Source organism: Rhamphochromis sp. 'chilingali', assembly GCF_963969265.1.
Source record: "Rhamphochromis sp. 'chilingali' genome assembly, chromosome: 7".
Classification (NCBI taxonomy): domain Eukaryota; kingdom Metazoa; phylum Chordata; class Actinopteri; order Cichliformes; family Cichlidae; genus Rhamphochromis; species Rhamphochromis sp. 'chilingali'.
This window is the reverse complement of record NC_137934.1, coordinates 24,059,121-24,077,358: the sequence shown is the minus strand read 5'-3', so window position 1 is coordinate 24,077,358 and position 18,238 is coordinate 24,059,121. Positions and strand designations below refer to the sequence as shown.

At 44.8% G+C, this 18,238-nt stretch overlaps 1 protein-coding gene across 3 annotated transcripts in view; it reads right to left on the bottom strand.

The window, feature by feature from the left end:
- phf21b (PHD finger protein 21B) overlaps positions 1 to 18,238 on the bottom strand; it is a 90,494-nt gene that overhangs the window by 5,212 nt on the left and 67,044 nt on the right. For all 3 annotated transcript variants that reach the window (XM_080886457.1, XM_080886456.1, XM_080886458.1), the window contains 11 exons: positions 12,873 to 13,142; positions 4,729 to 4,821; positions 3,269 to 3,589; positions 2,568 to 2,684; positions 2,418 to 2,469; positions 2,154 to 2,230; positions 1,994 to 2,048; positions 1,496 to 1,518; positions 975 to 1,133; positions 815 to 881; positions 636 to 739 (listed from right to left, as the gene is read on the bottom strand). In XM_080886457.1, coding sequence (XP_080742583.1) covers positions 636 to 739; positions 815 to 881; positions 975 to 1,133; positions 1,496 to 1,518; positions 1,994 to 2,048; positions 2,154 to 2,230; positions 2,418 to 2,469; positions 2,568 to 2,684; positions 3,269 to 3,589; positions 4,729 to 4,821; positions 12,873 to 13,142 — 1,338 coding nt within the window. The remainder of the gene's footprint in view (positions 1 to 635; positions 740 to 814; positions 882 to 974; positions 1,134 to 1,495; positions 1,519 to 1,993; positions 2,049 to 2,153; positions 2,231 to 2,417; positions 2,470 to 2,567; positions 2,685 to 3,268; positions 3,590 to 4,728; positions 4,822 to 12,872; positions 13,143 to 18,238) is intronic.

The following is an 18,238-nucleotide window of genomic DNA, read 5'->3' as shown; positions in this document are numbered from 1 at the left end:
TAAACAGGAAATGTCCACATCCTCTGGACCATACATTTCCTTAAGGCTTACTTGTTGTTCCTAGAAGTACTAGTGTTCCTAAAAGCAGAATGGGAAGCACAGCCTTCAGTTTTCGGGCTGCTCTTCTGTACTGTTCTCTACTTTTAAGATTAGGCTTCAAACTTTCCTTTTTGTTAAAGCATATAGTTAGGCCTGGATCAGGTGACCCTGAATCCTACCTTAGTTATGCTGCAATAGGTACTGGGGGATTCCCATGATGCACTGAGTGTTTCTTCTTCATTCTATTCATAAATCTTCATAATCTATTATTATAAAGTCACTCCAGTATAAAACACCATGAGGTGGTTATTGTTGTGAATTAACACTATGTAAATAAAATTGAACTATATATAATGTGTTTTTTTTTAAGTTAATTTGTGTTATTTTTCCCAAACTACAGCATCCATGTCCACATGAAAGTTTCACATTTAAGCTCTTGTAGAAATTGCAACCAAATCAGTTTTAAACCCACTGAAAGACTTATAATGTGAAGACTGCTGCTGCACCTACGAAGTTACGAAGGATCAAAAGCGCAGGAAAAGTTGGACCCAGACCTGTGACCACAGTGTGTCGCTGAACTCTGTGTGTGTTCGTACTTTGAGTGTCTTGTTGAGCTGCTTGTCTTGTTCCTCCAGGTGAGCACACTCTTTCTTCAGCTCGTTGTTCCTCCTCAGCAGCCGTCGCTTCTCCTCCTGCCTCACTGCTCACACACAAACATGTATCAGTGCACCGTCAGTACGCTCGGACAAACATGGCCGCTCACCGCGTGTCTTACCCGTCTTGTGTGTAACGTAGGACTGAACGAAGTTCTGTGGCCATGACATGTTCTCCTTATTCAGGACCTGGACAGCGAAAACAGATCGATGCTGTTAGACACACATGCTAAGCACCGAAAGCCAAAAACCTTTGAACCTGTGAGGACGGGAAGGTCGTACCTTCTTCTGGCACTTGGGGCAGTACCAGGGGCCTCTGGGTGGGGTTTTGAGCGGTGGGTGGAGGCAGGTGGGGTGAAAAGCTCGAGGACAATTGTGGCATTGCTGCAGCTCGCCGTCCTCCTTACATACGGCACAGTGGTCATCATGCTCCAAGTCCTGCTGTCAGAGCACGAAAAGCATCCATCAGTACCGGTCTCATCCACCAGGGTCTGCATTTTCTCTAACAGCCAGCAGGGGGAGCCTCCAGCCAGCTGACCCCTGAGCTCAGTGAACTCCATCTGATACTTTTGCAATAAAACATGTAGCTCATTTTGGAAATGACGTCCCATTAGAAGAGCAAGAAGCAGGGGACAGTTTAGGGCGGGGCTACCTGGGATTGACACATTGCTAGCCTATGATCTCGCAGTGTCAGTGACAGTGAAAAGAGAGACGGGCTGATGATTTAAATGAAGAACTTTAATGCACATCTGAAAACAGAAGACCTGAAACACGGGTATGACATCATGAATCACATGACCTACCTTCCAGCAGAAATCCTCAGAGTCTAGCATGTGGATTGAAGCAGAGCAGAGGTTAGTGGCAGGTTAGAGGAGAAGCCGTGCAGGCCATTCAGTTAAAACATCTCAGGTAGGTTAGTAACCGAGTCAAGATCAACCAATCAGATCACTGCAATCAATGAGCTGAGTGAATGAGTGAATGAAGGAATGAGTGAATGAGCATCAGCATGTGCTACTTCCTGCTGGCAGGTCAGAGGTCACCCTAGGGAGTCCAGTGATGTCTGAACCATGAATCGTGAGGACTTGAAGGTGAAATCGGCACATTCGGAACCAAATTTGAACAGTTCAGTTCAGGATCAGTGAAATAGCCCATGAGGTTAAAGGTCATGTTTCACTGCTTTTGCTGCTGGGTAATGAGAGATGAAACTGACTTTAAAACTGTGAGAACGTGGAGTTAAAGTGTTTGATTGTGAGCTGTGTAAACATGCTGATGCAGGCAGAGGATGGTGAGCTGTTCCTTACCTCGTGCTGACAGGAAGAGTGAGCTGCTCAGGTAATGTGACGCCAGGCGTTTACGCTGCAGGGACACGAGGGACAGAGTGAGAGCATGAACACAAGCACTACTCACATTCCTCATTTAATCTAGATTAAAGGCGATCGCAGCGTTTTTTGGCTCTCTTACCTCTGGCTCGAACAGACCGCTGTAGGCCGGGTTGGCTGTGCTTCTCCTCTTCCTTTCCTGCCTCTTCATCTGGATTTCTGTTCACAGAAACACAAACACTTTAAAAACTGCTGTTTCATCTGCTAACAGAGTGTACCTTCAGCTTTTTTTTAATGTTTTCTCTGAATTGTTCAAAATGTAATGAGGAGCAGCTGACACATAAAGTCGATCAGGTTAGTACTCGAGTAAAAGTACTTGGTTACTTCTGAGCAGCCGGAAACTCACCTTCCAGGTGCTCAGTGGTGACGAGGCCGAGGGCGACCATGAAGGCGATTTTCTGGAAAAGTGAGAGAGAGAGAGACGACGTGAGGATGAAGTTCAGTTGGATTTGACTGCTGACTGTAATGATGATGAAGATGAAGAGTAACGTCTCACCTCGGGGTCCTCGTCTTTCTTCAGGGATGTGGATTTGGGGGTGGATGGGGATTTGGGGGTGGGCGGGGCCGGGGACCCCTCGGTGCTGCTGGGCGCCTGCGGCTGGATGATAATCACCTGAAAACAAACAGGTGACGTCAGAGGAGATGTGACCTGCCCCGTGTAGATGACTTCCGGTTTCATTCCGGAAGCCCAGACCTCCCTCTCCCTAGCCACCTCCTCCAGCTTATCCGGGGGGAACACCAAGGCGTTTCCAGGCCAGCCGAGAGATATAATCTCTCCAGCGTGTCCTGGGTCTGCCCCGGGGCCTCCTCCCGGTGGGACATGCCGGAAAACCTCATCCAGGAGGTGCCCAGGGGGCATCCTTGTCCGATGCCCGAACCACCTCAACTGGCTCCTTTCGATTTCATTTAACCAGATTAAAAATCTTTAAACCAGCTTCAGTGAAGTCTGAGTTTAGCTTTAGTAATCAGACACAAACACATTGATCAACAGTAAAAACAGTTGAGTTTCAGCAGGCTCCGCCACCAGGGGGCACCAAAGAAAACTAACAAATGGCTCAATATGAAAGTTTGACTTAAAGGCTGGAAACATGTCCAAAGCTGTCCAAACCATTTCCCAGAAGGGGGGTATGGTTTATTATTATTATTATTATTATTATTATTATTATTATTAACGTGGTTTCTGTCTGTTTTTCGCACCTTGACAGCCTCGCTGACAGTAGACATCCCATTGCCGGTGGCGGGGGAGGCAGCAATGATGGCGTAGGCCACGCCAGGCCCCGCAGAGGCGTGGTGGACGGGGCTGCTAGAGTCGGGGCCCCCCGACGGGGCCGAGGTCGGTGAGGCATCGCTCTGGCCGTTGGGCTGGTGGTCGGGGCTGAAGGTGCTGTTGGCGGTGGGCAGGGTGGGGCCCTGGCTCTTGGGGCTGACCACGGCGGCGGCCCGCTGCAGGCTGAGAGGCTGCAGCTCCTGGCAGGGGCTGTGGGGAAGGCTGTCGGGGATCTGGGTCTTTGGCCTGACCTGCAGGGGGACATCAGGAGGACAGCCTTTAACAACACACACTCAACTTTTCCTGAAGCACTCGGACAAATCATTGAGACTGAGCATGACGTGTCACCCCTGATCCGAAGAATACCCGACGATGAGGAGGATGGTGAAGATGATGGTTTAAACTAGTCACACTGTGAGGCAGGAGTCAACACTGTTACACTCAGTTCAGACATTTATGAGAGGATTTTCTGATAAATGATGAAGGGACTGAAACTGTGAGCTCTGTGGTGCTGCTCTGGTTTCTGCTGCCCCCTGCTGGATGTTGCAGGTTCTTCAAGTGTGTCCAAACTTCATTTGATTTACTTCCACCTGGGAAAGACTTTCAAAATAAAATCCCATGCAAATTTATCCCATTCAAATGTTTCATTGAAAAAAGGAACCGTCCAAATAAAACTTTTATTTTCACTGATTTAGAGACACAACCCAGCTTCACAAAAAAACTCTTCCTCCTACTCTTCATCTTCTTACTCTTTTTTGTCTTCATCCAGTTAAGTAAGTAAGTAAGTAAGTTAAGTTTATTAAGCGCTTTTCGTAGACAGGTAGTCACAAAGCGCTGTACAAAAAGGTTAAAATAAACAGAAGGTTAAGTAATAAAATAGACAATATAAACAATACAAACAGTTAAAAGGGGTTGTAAAAAAACTCATCTTTTCCATCCTCCATTCCTTCCTTCTTCACTTCCTCTAGTTCCTACTTATCTCCCTCTTTCTTTTTCCCTGGTCTTCTCCTCCTTCATCTTCTTTTTCATCTTCCTGCTCCTCTTTTCTTTTTTCTCGTAATTGTTCTTTTTCCCTCCTCGCTCCTCAGCGGTCTTGTATTTACTGTTACAGTGTGTGAAGCAGCTCACAGTGTCACTGAAGCACAAAACAAAGCGACTCTGCAGCTTTTACAAAGACAGAAGAAGAAGTGGGCGTTCTCCCGCAGATCAAACCTGAAGCTCTGCTTTAAACTCTGCACTGAGCTGCTCAGCAGAAACACTTTGATTTCATCATTCTGGTGCTTTCAGCTTGAAGCAGCTACTGTTACAGACTCAGACTGTTCTGCTGACCCTGACACATTATCGTGATGTGGAGTCAGACTAACAAGGACGACCTAGCAAGTGGTTTTACCTGAGGTAGCACAGTGGCTGCTTGTCCTGCCAGCCGGTGCAGGGAGCTGACTTGAGGCACCTTGATGGGCACAGCAGTGAGAGTTCCCAGCATCTGAAACACACAAACGCAGTTATTCAGCAGGAAGCTCCTCGAGCACCAACACAGAAAGCACAAATCAACAAACTGATCACCCGCCTGAAGCAGGATTCAAACGAGTCCGGCGTCTAAATCCATCTGCTCAGCATCATCACTGACACACAACACGGGGTCAGTCTGCCACATGAACTCTTTAATTCATATAGTCCAGTGGGCTCATTCTGCTGTGGTAACAAACACTAACCACAAGGGGAGCTGCTCCTACATCAAACCACAGCACTCCTGCATGCTGGGAAACCGTTTCATTAACCTGAACCTGAGATTATTCTGCTCAGACAAGTCAAACCGCAGCAGTGGGGCGGGCCGTAACGAGAAGCTCCGCCTTTCTGAGCTGTTGCGCGGCTGGTCTCATGAAACTTACAACTTCATTAGAAGAAATCTTCCTCAGGAAGTCGTTCAGTTTCCAGCGTCTCGTTAGTCAGCAGCGTTTTACTTCTTCCTGTTGCCAGGCAACAAATAAATAACAGACAGAAAAGCAGCCGAGTGGGTCGTCACTTCAAACTAACGAGGACTTCTCTTTGTTTAAGTAGCTGCTGCTGCTCAGAGGAGCTCAGTGGAAACTTTAAAACATCTTCCACCTGCTGGAAGAGTCGGTACAGAAGCTCAGGAATGCCTAATTACAGTCAGATCACTGAATTCATTCAAAACACTCAAAGTTCAGTCTGTGTTTCCAAACTGTACAAAAATAAATACCAGAAATCGATTTTTACTGTTTAATGCATAAAATATTGCAGCAGTCAGTGAAATGACTCCTTTCTTCCTTCCCTTCCTCTCTGTTGGTCCTCTCCTCTCCCACCCCCCATCCCCCCTCCCTGTTGGTCGTCTCTGCTCCCTCTGTTTAATCTCCTTTTAAAGCGTGCTGCCCCGTCACAGCGCCCCCTGTCCCCCCTCTGATGTCTGCACCCTGATTGGCCAACTCCTTCTGTCAGACTAACCTATAAATGAGCCACAAGCGTCTCCTCCATGTTTCCTGGCAGCTCCCTCCCCTCCTTTCTTCTTCTATGAAAATCCCTTCGTTCCATTGTATTGAGCTGCGGCTCCATAGCGAGGAGGAGGACGAGGTTGGTTTCCATGGCAACTGCAGAGATGAAAATTCTTGCAGTGCTTTCATTTTGGTAATTGCTGCCTCTTTCCTCCAAGCCTAAGCACCCTCTCTTCAGGAGACCTTCTCCCCCTCCTCCTCGGCCCAGTGATTTCTTGTTTTTAATGAATTTTCTCTGCTTCCTTCTTTAAGTTTACACTATGACCGAGGCAGACCAAGGCTCTACAGCACATACACTGTCCTCCTCCCCTAGTCTCGCAGGCCTGCTGCGATAAACCAGAGAGGAGGGGCCGGGGTCACATTCAGACGAGGATACTGTGTTTGTGGCATCTACGAGAAGAACTGAAAACAGAAAAATAAAGCCAAACTCCTTCTCCGTCCAATCAGCTTTGATTTCATTAAACCGGATCTGTTTCTGGACCCTGCTGCAGCGGCTCGGTATGACACACGGATCAGAATAATTCTCCTGTCTCTGACCCACGGCTGCTCCTTTAGCTCCTCCCAATTCCTTCTGATTGGCTGTCCTTGTAAAGAAAAGGCTTAAGAAGCAGGTGGGTGGGGTTACTGTTCATACTCTGACTTCATTATTAGGAAGGTGTTCAATGCAAACATCCATCTGGAACACTTGATATAAGGGGAAGACTGAGGTGATTTCACGCCTAAAAAACTAAAATATGAAACCACAACATGTGAAAGTCAACAAAGGAAGAGTTTTGTGTTTATTGAACTATTCTGGCTGTAATTAAAATAAATTAAAGATTGTTCATCAGTAGCTGATCCAGGAGCAGCTGTTTTACAAAGTACAGCTTCAATTCTCAAACTGTGGTGGTGACATAAAAATTAAAGCTTTGTGTTCACAGATCAGCTCAGAAGTTTCTCTGACTTTTCTGCGTCACATCCACTTTTGATGGGTAAACGCTGTAAACAGTGAGCAGTGTTGGAGTCTCAACAGGTCAAAGGACGGTTTATGGCCTGAGGCGGGCGAGCCTTGGAGGTTATGAACTTTGGTTTTTCATGACGACAGCAGCAGCGGCAGCAGGAAGCGGAGGAGGAGGAGGCGCACACACAGCAGAGACGACACATTTCAGAATCGGTTTGCAGCATCAGCAGCTTCAGCTGCACTCAGTGTTTCTACAAAAAACAGGGGGACTCTGTCCACCGGGGGCGCTGTTTCACAATCTGACTCAGCAGGAAAACAGAAAGCTGGAAATAAGAAGAGAATCTTTCTCATTTGAACCTGAAATCCTGAGTTTGACCTCTGTGACTTCTCTGTGAGCATGTTAGTGCAGCTCAGTGTTTATAACAACATAATTCAGACAGTCTTTGGTCACTGGCCTGAACCCTGCTAACCTCGGGGTATGGCCCGGCTGTGCATGTAAAATATTTGATTATTTATTCATACATGTACTGAATATGATGCTGTAGTTTAATTAAATGTGTTTTATGGTACAGGGGCACAGGTTTGCTTATTTATGAAACAGTAAACATTAAAAACTGGTACACATACAAAATAGTACACAAATGTTCCTTTCAAAAGGTTTTTAAACAATCAAATGTGATTTTTATGTTAAAAACATCTTTTTAAAATTGAACATTGATCAGGAAATATTATAATTCTGGTTCCGTCTGTGCTTCATACCGACTTCATTCACGCTCTCAGCGGTGAAACTTGAACACTGATGATGATGATGATGAAGACGCAGCAGACACTCGTTTCTGAAACCTGCACAAAACAAACGTGCTGACTGAAAGTAAAACTTCCTCCTCCTGCCCTTGAGTCTGTGATTGGTGCTGATTAAAGTGAACGTGCAGCGCAGCATGCTTGTTAAATACCTCCAATTATTAAAAATCTAATTAAAGCTGCCTTCAAACTTTATCACGAATCACAGAATTCATCGACTGGACCAAAACTGATCCATCATCAGAGTAGAATTAACCGTTTCTATCTCAGCAAACACAAAAATTCCAAAATATGAGAAACTGATTCCAACCCGGGAGGACTCACAGCAGGGCGAAGATCCCCACCTCTAAATGTAGGTAAAAGGAGAGCTTTCATCTACTCCAACATGCTCTGATCACACCTCCACCCCACATGCCGAGACGACCCTTTAAAGTTTAGCCAGAATGCACTTGGTGAAGAAAACAGATCAGACATCAGAGTAGCGACGCAGATTTCAGACCCTGATCGATCGTCACTCTGACACTTAAAACTGATCTGACTGCAGTTTGTAATGAAGATAAACGAGCTGATGCTCATGCAGATGTCTGCGGGACTTATGAAGCTGTGAGGATCAAACAAGCTGATGATCAAAAAGGTCGATTGTTGCACGGCTTCATGATCTATACTGAGGTTTTAGCTGTAAGGAGGTCAATGAATAAAAAGGATCCATGTTTCCTCACGGACGCTCCTGTCAGGTTAACACTAATGCTGTTCCTGTGGTCGTCATGGTTACTGAAGTCACAGATGTTCATGGAAATGTTTAGAAGTCCTTGTTTAGCCCCAAATCCTGAGAAATGACTGAGCAGATCTGAGCCAGAGAGACTGAAGTATCACTCTGTGTTTCTGTGCTTCAGTCTGAGGCGCTCTCACTGAAGAGCTCTTTATGAATAAATCTATTTCAGCCTGTTTGGTCTGTGTCTATGACCTCGCACTTCTCCCTAGACACACACTTACATATCTCAAAGTAAATGATGGGCTGCAGATGAAACCCCGGTTTTGGGGTCTGGGAGGTGAAGCCTGAATCCTGAGTTCCTGTGACTGAACCGAGCCCAGCTAAATCAGCAGCAGATACAGCATGCGTGTTTGTCCTCTGCCTTCTCTTCTCTTCCAGCTGACAAATGAAATAATGATTAATGCGACCGTCGCTCTCTGCGGACCCTCTGTGCTCGTGCAGACCACTTGAAGGGGCCGTCTACCTTCCTCTGGCTTTGACGAGCCTTGGAGGCGGACGGCACCGATGACCTTGGCTGCTGTTTTTAAGAGGATAAAGATGTCTTTGGAAGGCGGCGAGAAGGAGAGTCATGAAAGAGAGAGGCAGGATTGGCGTTAAAGTGGACGACTTTCAAACAGATTTGGCCTCCTCGCAGCCTCTCTGTACCTCCGCTTCAGCTAACATGCGCTGAGCTCAGCTCCAATCAGTAGCCAGGGTTCACAGCTGACTGAAACCAGCCCCAATTATCTCCAGCTCACGTAAAACTGCTGCTTTCTCACCGGCTTCATAACAAATCTGAATAAAATCCGACATTTTATGATTTCTATTTTGAATCCCTTCCTCTGAGGCAGCACTCGCTCATGCTGAATGTTTCTGATGTCATCTTCAGATAAACTCTGGCCCAGTGCTGAAGATGCAGATTTCTCCATTCTGTTTCGGCGCCGGCTGAAACGCTGTTTTAAATGCTTTTTTACAACCAGATTTCAGACATTCAGGGAGATGTTGATGATGTTGTTTGAGACTAGTTTAAAATCAGTTTCTGTTCAGGATGGTGTTTGGGTGTTTAGGGTAGTTTTAGGGCTGGATAAAGAGGCATTTAGCAAAGCTTTTCAACAATTTCTACTTTAAACATTGTTCAGGATGTTGATGTTGGTTTTTAAATGGGTTCAGACAAATTCAAAAGGTCAAATATTGTTGAGTTGTTTAAGATGGTTTGGGCATCGTTATGATGCACTTTTATATTTTGAACTTCTTTATTTGTTCTTAAGGATTTACAGCTGAGAAACTCCAGTACATGGGACACATGGCTGTAACACATTTACTTTAACTGTCTGGAGTTTTTAGGTTAGATTTTGCTTTGTTGAGTGAGCATTTAGTTTTCTTATTTGGGAGAAGCCAAATCACCAGCCTTCAAATAAAGATGAAGGAAAAAGGTCCTCACCTCAAAGTGTTTGAAAAGCTTGAAATGATTAAAACAAATTCAAAAACTCGGAGCAAAACTTTCTACCAAATGCCCCAAACTGTTCGAGTCGTGTGTGAAAGACCGAGGCCTCACCTGCTTGGCAGAGATAATGAACCCCACCAGCAGGAGGGGGACGTCTGAACACAGTCTGATTTGAATTTGTAAAGCGGGTCACGGCGGCACCTCGGCATCCCCGTCTCTCTGCACAGAGAAACTGTGTGTGTGTGTGTGTGTGTAGCGGCACTCAGAGTTCACTGAAGTGCTGAAACAATGCAGCTGTAATGTGTGCACTCATGCAGAGCAGCAGTCCCATTACAACTCATTATTGATCTGCAAATTAGCGGCCAGGTGGTCGGAGTGACCTGCCTCCCCCCCCCCTCCTCATCTCAGTTCACACATGAGCCACCGACTCTCAATTGATGGAGGCAAGAAAAGCGTCGGGGAGAGTGAGGGTTTATTTTTTCTTTTATGGCAGCTGGGTGAGGAGCGCTGGCTTCGGCTGAACAATGCAGCCATAAAGAGCTGAGAGAGTCCTGCTGCCCAAAGCATTCACCTCCACCACCTGACAGAGGAGGAGGAGGAGAGCCAGTCTGGGTTTGTCCAAAGTGACACGATGATGAAAAGCAGCTGCCTTATTGCACCAAACGTTCGACCTGCTTTGCATCCCAAGTAGAGGCAACGGCAGCTGAGCAGCTGATCGTCCACCTGTAAGAAGCCTCAAACTGACAGAAGACAGGAAGCACAAGGCCAAGGCCACAAGCTTCACAAAAAGCCTCTAAGTGCAGGCTGAGTAAACCTAATTCCATCAGCTTGCCAGGAACCTGCTTATCATCAGGGTCAGATTCACTTCATATAAAATTTAGACCTGAAATGCAAACCCACCCTGACCGGTCCCCTGGTGATGTGTGAAGAACAGTCAACACCATCGAGTGTCCAGTTATGTAGCCTGAATGTCGTGGGACTGTCAATTGTCACGTGTTCATTTTCTGGTCCGTGTTAAACAAATGGTAAAATGGCCTGCATTTGTATAGCGCTTTTCTAGTCCATAGGACCCCAAAGCGCTTTACACTACATTCAGTCATCCACCCATTCACACACACTTTCACACACTGGCGATAGCAAGCTACTTTGTAGCCACAGCTGCCCTGGGGCGCACTGACTGAGTTTTATGATTATCAGTGCAGCCCTGATGGAAGCTCAGACTCTCACTGCACCGCATGTAGATGCATGTATATTAAACAGTACATTATTTTAAACCTGTTTATGATGATGTTCTAAGTTGAGACATATTTTGGAAAGGGTTTGGGACATTGCTTCTGACATTTTGAGGCCTGATTTAAGACTCGTTTTGGACCATAGTTTGGGCTAGTTATAGTTTAATTCTAATGTTAGAAAGGCTTTGAACGTCGTCCAGGACATCATTTCCATTTAAGTCAAAATCCCTTTAGGGGCATTGATTCTTGCATTTTTAGGTGTTGATTTGGGTCTTCTTTAGAAAGCTTTGGACCTTGTTCATCATGGTGTTTAGGACTAGTTTCAGATGCAGAGCTTCCTCATGTTATTTCCTGTCAGACTGTGCAGCCTCTCTGTATGAGCCAGTCTCACATTAGCAGACGTGTTGCGTGTCATATGAGGTGTGCTGATGTGCCGGACAGACAGAGGAAGCATAAAGCCAGAGCCCAAGGGCCCCGAGGCTCGGCCCTCCTCCCTCTATGGTGCCGTGCAATTACAGTAATAGTGTGGAGGCTGCCGGTGTTGAGCGTGAAGCTCGGTTCCCGACTGTGTGCTGATGGAGGTGATGGTGCTGAATACAAAGTGTGGAAGAGGTGAGGTGCTGCGGCCTGAATCCTAACAGCTCAGAGGAGGAGGAGGAACAGTGGAAAACAGTCCCTGAGTTCAAACCATGAGTTCTCCTCCGTGCTGCACATTGTGTTCAGAATCACAACAACAATCAGCTGCTGCTTTAGCGGCGAGCTGCGGCACTCACGCCATCAGACTCTATGACAGGAAACTGACCGACATGAAAAAACAAGGCTGGCTCTGCTACATTCAGACTCAGTTTTCTGACCACACATACATGAGCTTTTGATGTGTTTTTCTCAGAGTTGAAGCTTTTAAAAAAATTGAGATTTCTTTGACGAAATAAGTAAAATGACACTTTAACAGGAAGTGTTGTGCTTGATGAATTTGTGGTTTTCAGGTCTTTGTCTGACTCTGAGCATTCACACGCTGAGCTGCATTCAAACACAATCATTCAGGATGTTAGAGCAGCTGGCACAAAATGTCAAGTTTTTGCAATTTCTTTCTTCTTCCAAGGTTTCTGAGCAGTGACTCAACACAGAAGCTTCTGGATGCTCGACAAGGTGACGGCTGTAAAGAAAACACATTTACTCCCTAAACCAGCGACTTTAAAGACCAACGCGTAACGTTAAAGCATCTTTAAATCTGTAAACTCTAAACCAGTTTGATGTTCAGAGGGAAAATGTTTTTATAACTTCAGCTCTGCAGTGTAGACTAAAGACTGTAAAGAATAAAATACCTCTGAAAGGATCCAAAAAGCAGATGTTCTGTGAAGCTCCACAGATTCATCCGCTGTTGATATCCTTCATTATAGTTTCCAGGAAATAGGCAGACTAATACCAGGAACCAGGAACAAATGTTCTACATTTACTGTGGTAAATAAAGGACAAGCTAATCGTAGCACTGCGGACAGTACGAAAACATCTTCAGTGCCTGTGCTGCTGTCAGACGGCTCCATCCAAACCCACCAGACTCCATTCACAAAAACCCAAATTCTACCCATAGGAAACAAAGCTGCCTGCATCGGGTGCAGGTCTGTGTTACTGTGTGAAACCTATTAACTCATCGCTCACCTGGAAAACAGGTGAATCCACAATAACGTGTTTGAGACTCAATCTCCGGATGTGTGATGTAGTAATCCATCACATGAAATAAACTACTTTCTGTGTGAAAAAGTAAAGTAGTTTCTTTTTGGACACCTGTTCACCTTAATGACTGGAACAGAAACAGCTGGAACAGCTGCTCGCTGTGACCTCAGCAGGGACGTTACCTGGGAGGGGGGCAGCTCTCCGGCTCTCCTGCTGCTGCTGCTGAACGGGTGGACTCCAGCGGCCACGGCCCTGCCGCCCGTCTGAAGGTTGATGGGGGACGTCTGCAGTGGCTCCGAGCTCGCCACCGCCTTCTGTCCGTTAATGTGTGCGGTTACCATGGAAACGGGAGCCTTGGCCGGCACCACGGAGATGGCGATGCCCTGACTGGGAGGCTTGATGAGCGACAGCGGCTTAGTCGTCCCAACAGGACAGCTTCTGACCGCCAGCTTCTGCAGAGAGACAGGAGAGAGACAGACAGGTGAGACAGACAGATAACAGCAAGGGAGGGAGAGTGAGACGGAGATGCTTCTGTCTGTGTGTGAGGGCCTCAGTCTGTCTGTACTTTGAGTAAACCTCACACTCCTCCTGAAACTACATTTCCCTGCTGTATGAAGATGCTGCAAACAAAGCCGTGGCTGAGATTAAAAAGCTGTGTGCAGAGCGTCCTCCTGCCTTTAAGGTTACACCAATCAGGACACAGTCTGAAACACCTCCAAGCTCGCAGTCATGATACACAGTATCTGTATACACTGTGGATGTAGTGTATATGTTTACTTTTTAATTGACCTTTCATTTTAGTTTCAAGAATTAAATGTTAACATTTTAATTAACATTTAAAACCATTTACTTTACATTTTATTTTGGTAAAATACAAAAAGGTAAGCTTTGTAATACTAATTTTTTATTTCTTTTGTTAAATTCACTATTGTGATTTCAATAATTTATTCTATATTTTACTATTCTGTGTATTTTTCCATTCGCTTCATAATTTCTTCTTTGCATTGTTCTTCATTCTTGTTTATTTACTTATTTATTTTTGTATTTACTTTGCTAAAGTTTTAGGGTTTTTTATGTAGTTATTTTAAAAACCTAAAAACTTTACATTTTATTATATTTTCAAGAATGAACTCATCTTCTACTATAAAAGTGTTTAGGTTGCACTTTCTACATTCGTTTGTTTTTTACTTGGTATTTTGATATTTTAAGTATATTTTTAATATTTAATCTGAATGTTGTGTGTTTGTTAGGTTTTGTTAGGGTTTACTTTGTGTTCAAAGTAAGTATTTAGTGTACAAGCAGACTGACTGCTGTATAAATGCTGGTCATGCTCTCCGTGATCCTTTACATCTATCCTGCCTGTTAACAATGTAGCAGCAGGTGAACAGGTGACCTCTTCTAGCCTGAATCCTTGAGCAGATGTCTCCCCTCGACACAAACAGATTGAAAGTGTTCACACTGGCATTGACCTGAATCTGAAGCAGCTCACGATGACTTCGACTCGCACTCTGATGTTAAACTGGAAACACTCAGCATCCTCGTCCACATGAATACACATTTATGCCCCTCCCCCACCTCAGCGTGTACCACAGAAACATTTCCCCCGGCAGATCGGAGTAATCTCCCTTTTCCCTTCGTTTCACCCTCACACTCCTGAAGAAGAGCTCTCTAAATGTTTTATATTCCACTCACTGCTGCCCCTCTCATCCCGCCGCTGCTTCTTTCAAGCGTTTCTATAGACTACAGTGGGTGGGGCGGGGCAGGGTGTGTGTGGGGGGGCCGAGCCCAGCTGCTAATCACAAAGACTTTCAAAGTTTGGGTTTTATTAGGAAATGGCAGCAGCAACGACTGTCCATATGAGTTCATGTCAGCCGTGGTTACGATGTCACCTGAACAGAACCCAGTCAAATGAAACCTGTTGGCTGTTTGGGACGTGAAGCTTCTGGAACAACAGGAAAATCCTTTCTAGCTCAGAGTGGAGGCCTCCATGACTCTCGGTGCTCCCCCTGCATTTATTCACATGTTATTTATCAGCCCTCTCCACCATGATCGCAGTGAGGCCATTGTTTCAGGGGATCAATGTAATCCACAGGCAGCCCGGGCAGCAGCCTGCTACGGGGCCCGGGGACCGCCACTCGCCATTCAGGGTTTGTTTGAGCCGGGGCGCCTCTGATTGTCTCAAAGGTCACTCATTTAAAGGCTCTCCAGGCTGCAGAGCACAGCCTCGTCCCTCCTGCAGGGAGCTGAGGAGAAAGTGAATGAGGGGAGGAAGAAGAGAACGTGAGAGCAGCAGGGATCGCAGAGAGCCACGATTACGGTGCTCCGAGAGCGTTTCAGAGCCACCGGAGATCAGACTGAAGACAAACAATGCTGCCGCCGAGAACGTCAAGATTCATCAGCACTTCAGTCAAAGACCTGCTACGAGAAAAGAAACAACACAGGACGATAAAAAAGCCTCAACCACCTGCAGAAAGCAAAGCCTGACGAGGAAACACCTCAGATCACACTGAGCTTCTGACAGAGCAGAGAACGGCATTACTACCTGCAGTTCCTCTGACGTCCAGCAGAGGCAGCAGTGAGTCAGTCCCCATAGACTACCATGTTTAACTAAAACAGCAGAAATAAACATGTTTACAGGCTGATACAGAAACGTAACAAACACGTATACATGTTTGTTCTCTATCGATAAGTTCATCACATCTGTTTGGCCGCATTAGCTCCACCCTCGTCTCCAAATATGGTCACCTATGAAAAAAACTCAACATGGCAGCAGCCAAAATGATCCAAAACTACCCAACAGATGACGTCCATGTTTAATATCCAACTCACTAAAAATGTTCTTCAGTCTTACTTTAGTACCAGCCCACAAGTTATAGGGATTTTTGACAACTTTAGAAACATTTACCCTCCCTCCAATAAGTCTAAATTAAATTACCATTAAAACCCCAAATTTAGGTTGAAATTAATTTTAGATTTTCTTTGTTAGAAATTTAAGACAATCTGTGGTCCTAACAGAGTGCTGACATATTTCCACAGCCCACAGCTACACTTAAACGTAAATCGTAAATCCTTTTTATCAGCTGATGGAATGTATTCAGAGTCTTTGAGGATCCTGCAAAAACCTTTAAACCACCCTTAAGTGTCATTAAATGACCTTCCAGGTTCTTCAAACAGGCGAGGATTTATCTTCCAGAAAAAGGACACTCAGACTTGAATGTAATGACGTGACAGCTGATATCCATCTGACTCTCAGGTGTAAAGGATTTCCCAAAATGTCAGATAATGGCAGCGTGTGCTGAACCTGACCTCGGCTGCTTTAAAGCTGTGGATAAAATCAAACGGAGCTCCTGCAGCGTCGCTCTGAAAAATGTTTTCAGTGCTTCGCTTTTCTTCGGTTTTTACCAACAGTTAGGCACAAGTATCTCTAAATGAAGGATTGATTGCACATGTTACTATCAGGAGGCTTCACTAATGCATGCAGGGTGTGAAAGAAAACACCATCTCGCATAGAGAGTGCCTCTTTCTATGGTGTAACATTGAGCAGAGTCACCGGTCGAAAGGTGACGATTTAAGGATTCAGTTCCCTGGTTTTATACTGTTAAGCACCAGGATGGCCTTTTGAGTGCTGTCTAACTCCTCTGAGATATGTCTGCAGATCGGGCCTGTGTCGGGCTGATTGGCGGATTGTAGTGGAAGACTTTGGGAGGACTCTGTGACCCCTGAGCAGACAGTTTTGCCTGATAAGCAACAATCTGAGAGAGGAAACGTTAACGATGTTTTAAGGTGTCTTAACGAGCCATTCCTCCAGCTATCGGGCTCAGTTAAATGAGACGCAGCCTGCAGAGGCTTTCATCAGCGTCCACTCTCTCCTCACCTTTTATCCACACAGAGCAGCTCTAATGACGGCCAGACAGTGTGATGGAGGAAATGGGCTTTCTGATGCATGCCCAATTTTCTGCCTTTGAGAGCCGATGATTCACTTTTGTAAATTCTCCATCTGTAAGCTGGTGCACATCAAAATGGTGTAAAGCAGCACCAACGGTCTAAACTAGAGATTGAAACCAATAAACAGTCAAATAAGTACGAAATAGCCTGGTAAGCTAAACTGGTTTGGATTTTATCAGCGTCCTATTTGCTGCATGTTTATTAATGCATTCTTGTGATGTTAGAAGTTCATATTTGAGCTGCTTATAGGCCAAAATGACTGAGAGGCCATCAGAAGTTAGTGTGGGCAGTCTTTGCCTATGCAGCTACATTTGGAAACTAAGAAACTACTCTAATGGTCATCAAACCACAACTTTATTGACATATACTGAGGCGTCAGAACTCATCATAAGGTTATTAAGGGTATCAAAAGTCGTCTTTAGGGGGAAAGAGCTAAAATGGTTTCCTGACATTGCTGATGATGTTTGAGACCTCTGAGGATTAGTGAAAGTAGAACTCCAACTTTTTGGTCTTCCTGTTTCTGGTGTTTCTGTTTGATAAGCCAATAAATGGAGCCCTGTGAAGCTGTAAACTAATAACATAACATTTTCTTGTAGAATCTTTCATCATTTTTTAATAGAAAGGATTGCTGAAATTAATAAAGGCTGATTTTTACATTTTGTATTGTTTCTATTACTGTACAAAAATACTGTATATCAGATCAGTCACAGTACAACAAGCTGCTTTACACCATCCTCCATTTAACTTCATTCACCTTCAACCTCCACAACCAGCTGCTTCTCCTGCACACATGTAGGTTTCTGCTGGGCTTTAAACTACACTCCTAACCTGTGCTGGGTTTGAGTGAGGATAACGATCAGCCAGCATGTACTAAGATGTACATATTCATATATATCAATACTGTATTTGCAACAACAGAAATAAAGCTTGTCCTCGTGCCTCAGGTCAGTGGTGTTTGGAACAACATTAAACAGAATCTGAGTTTTATTCCTGGATCAACAAGGTGAAAATTAAATGGTACGCTTGTAAGAAACTAGAGTCAACAGGATGGCTTTGCTTTGGAGGAAATCATCCATGTCCTGCAGAGCCTCATGCTGATTTATGTATTGTAATAACAATTTATTACACAGTGTGAACTCTACTAGAATGAAGTTACTTGGAGAAAAATGGTTAAAGGACATCTTGTTAAAACCAAAATAATGAACATATATTCAAATGAAGCATGATTATGGCCTTCAGAGCGATTACGGCACATTTATGAAGAACAAGAACTCGTTTCTTGACTCTTGAAGTTCACAGATTAAAAACATCCAGGAAGAGAACAGGTTGTGTTAATTACGAGATTTAGAAGTTAATAATTAATCATATTTTCTTCAGTAATGTTTCCATGTATGATGAGATTACTGTTACTAAGACACAGAATTTTTGTGGTGCACTGATAAAGAATGAACAAGTTTTAAAATTCTTTCCTAATGATTTCTCTATATTTGTAAAGCTCGGAAAAAGAAAAGTATCAGGATGTTTGATTTGTTGCCTCTGTCTGGTTCTGGTTTCTTTTTCCTAAATAACCATGTCTTGTAATGCTGTCTGGCCTCGGCATATT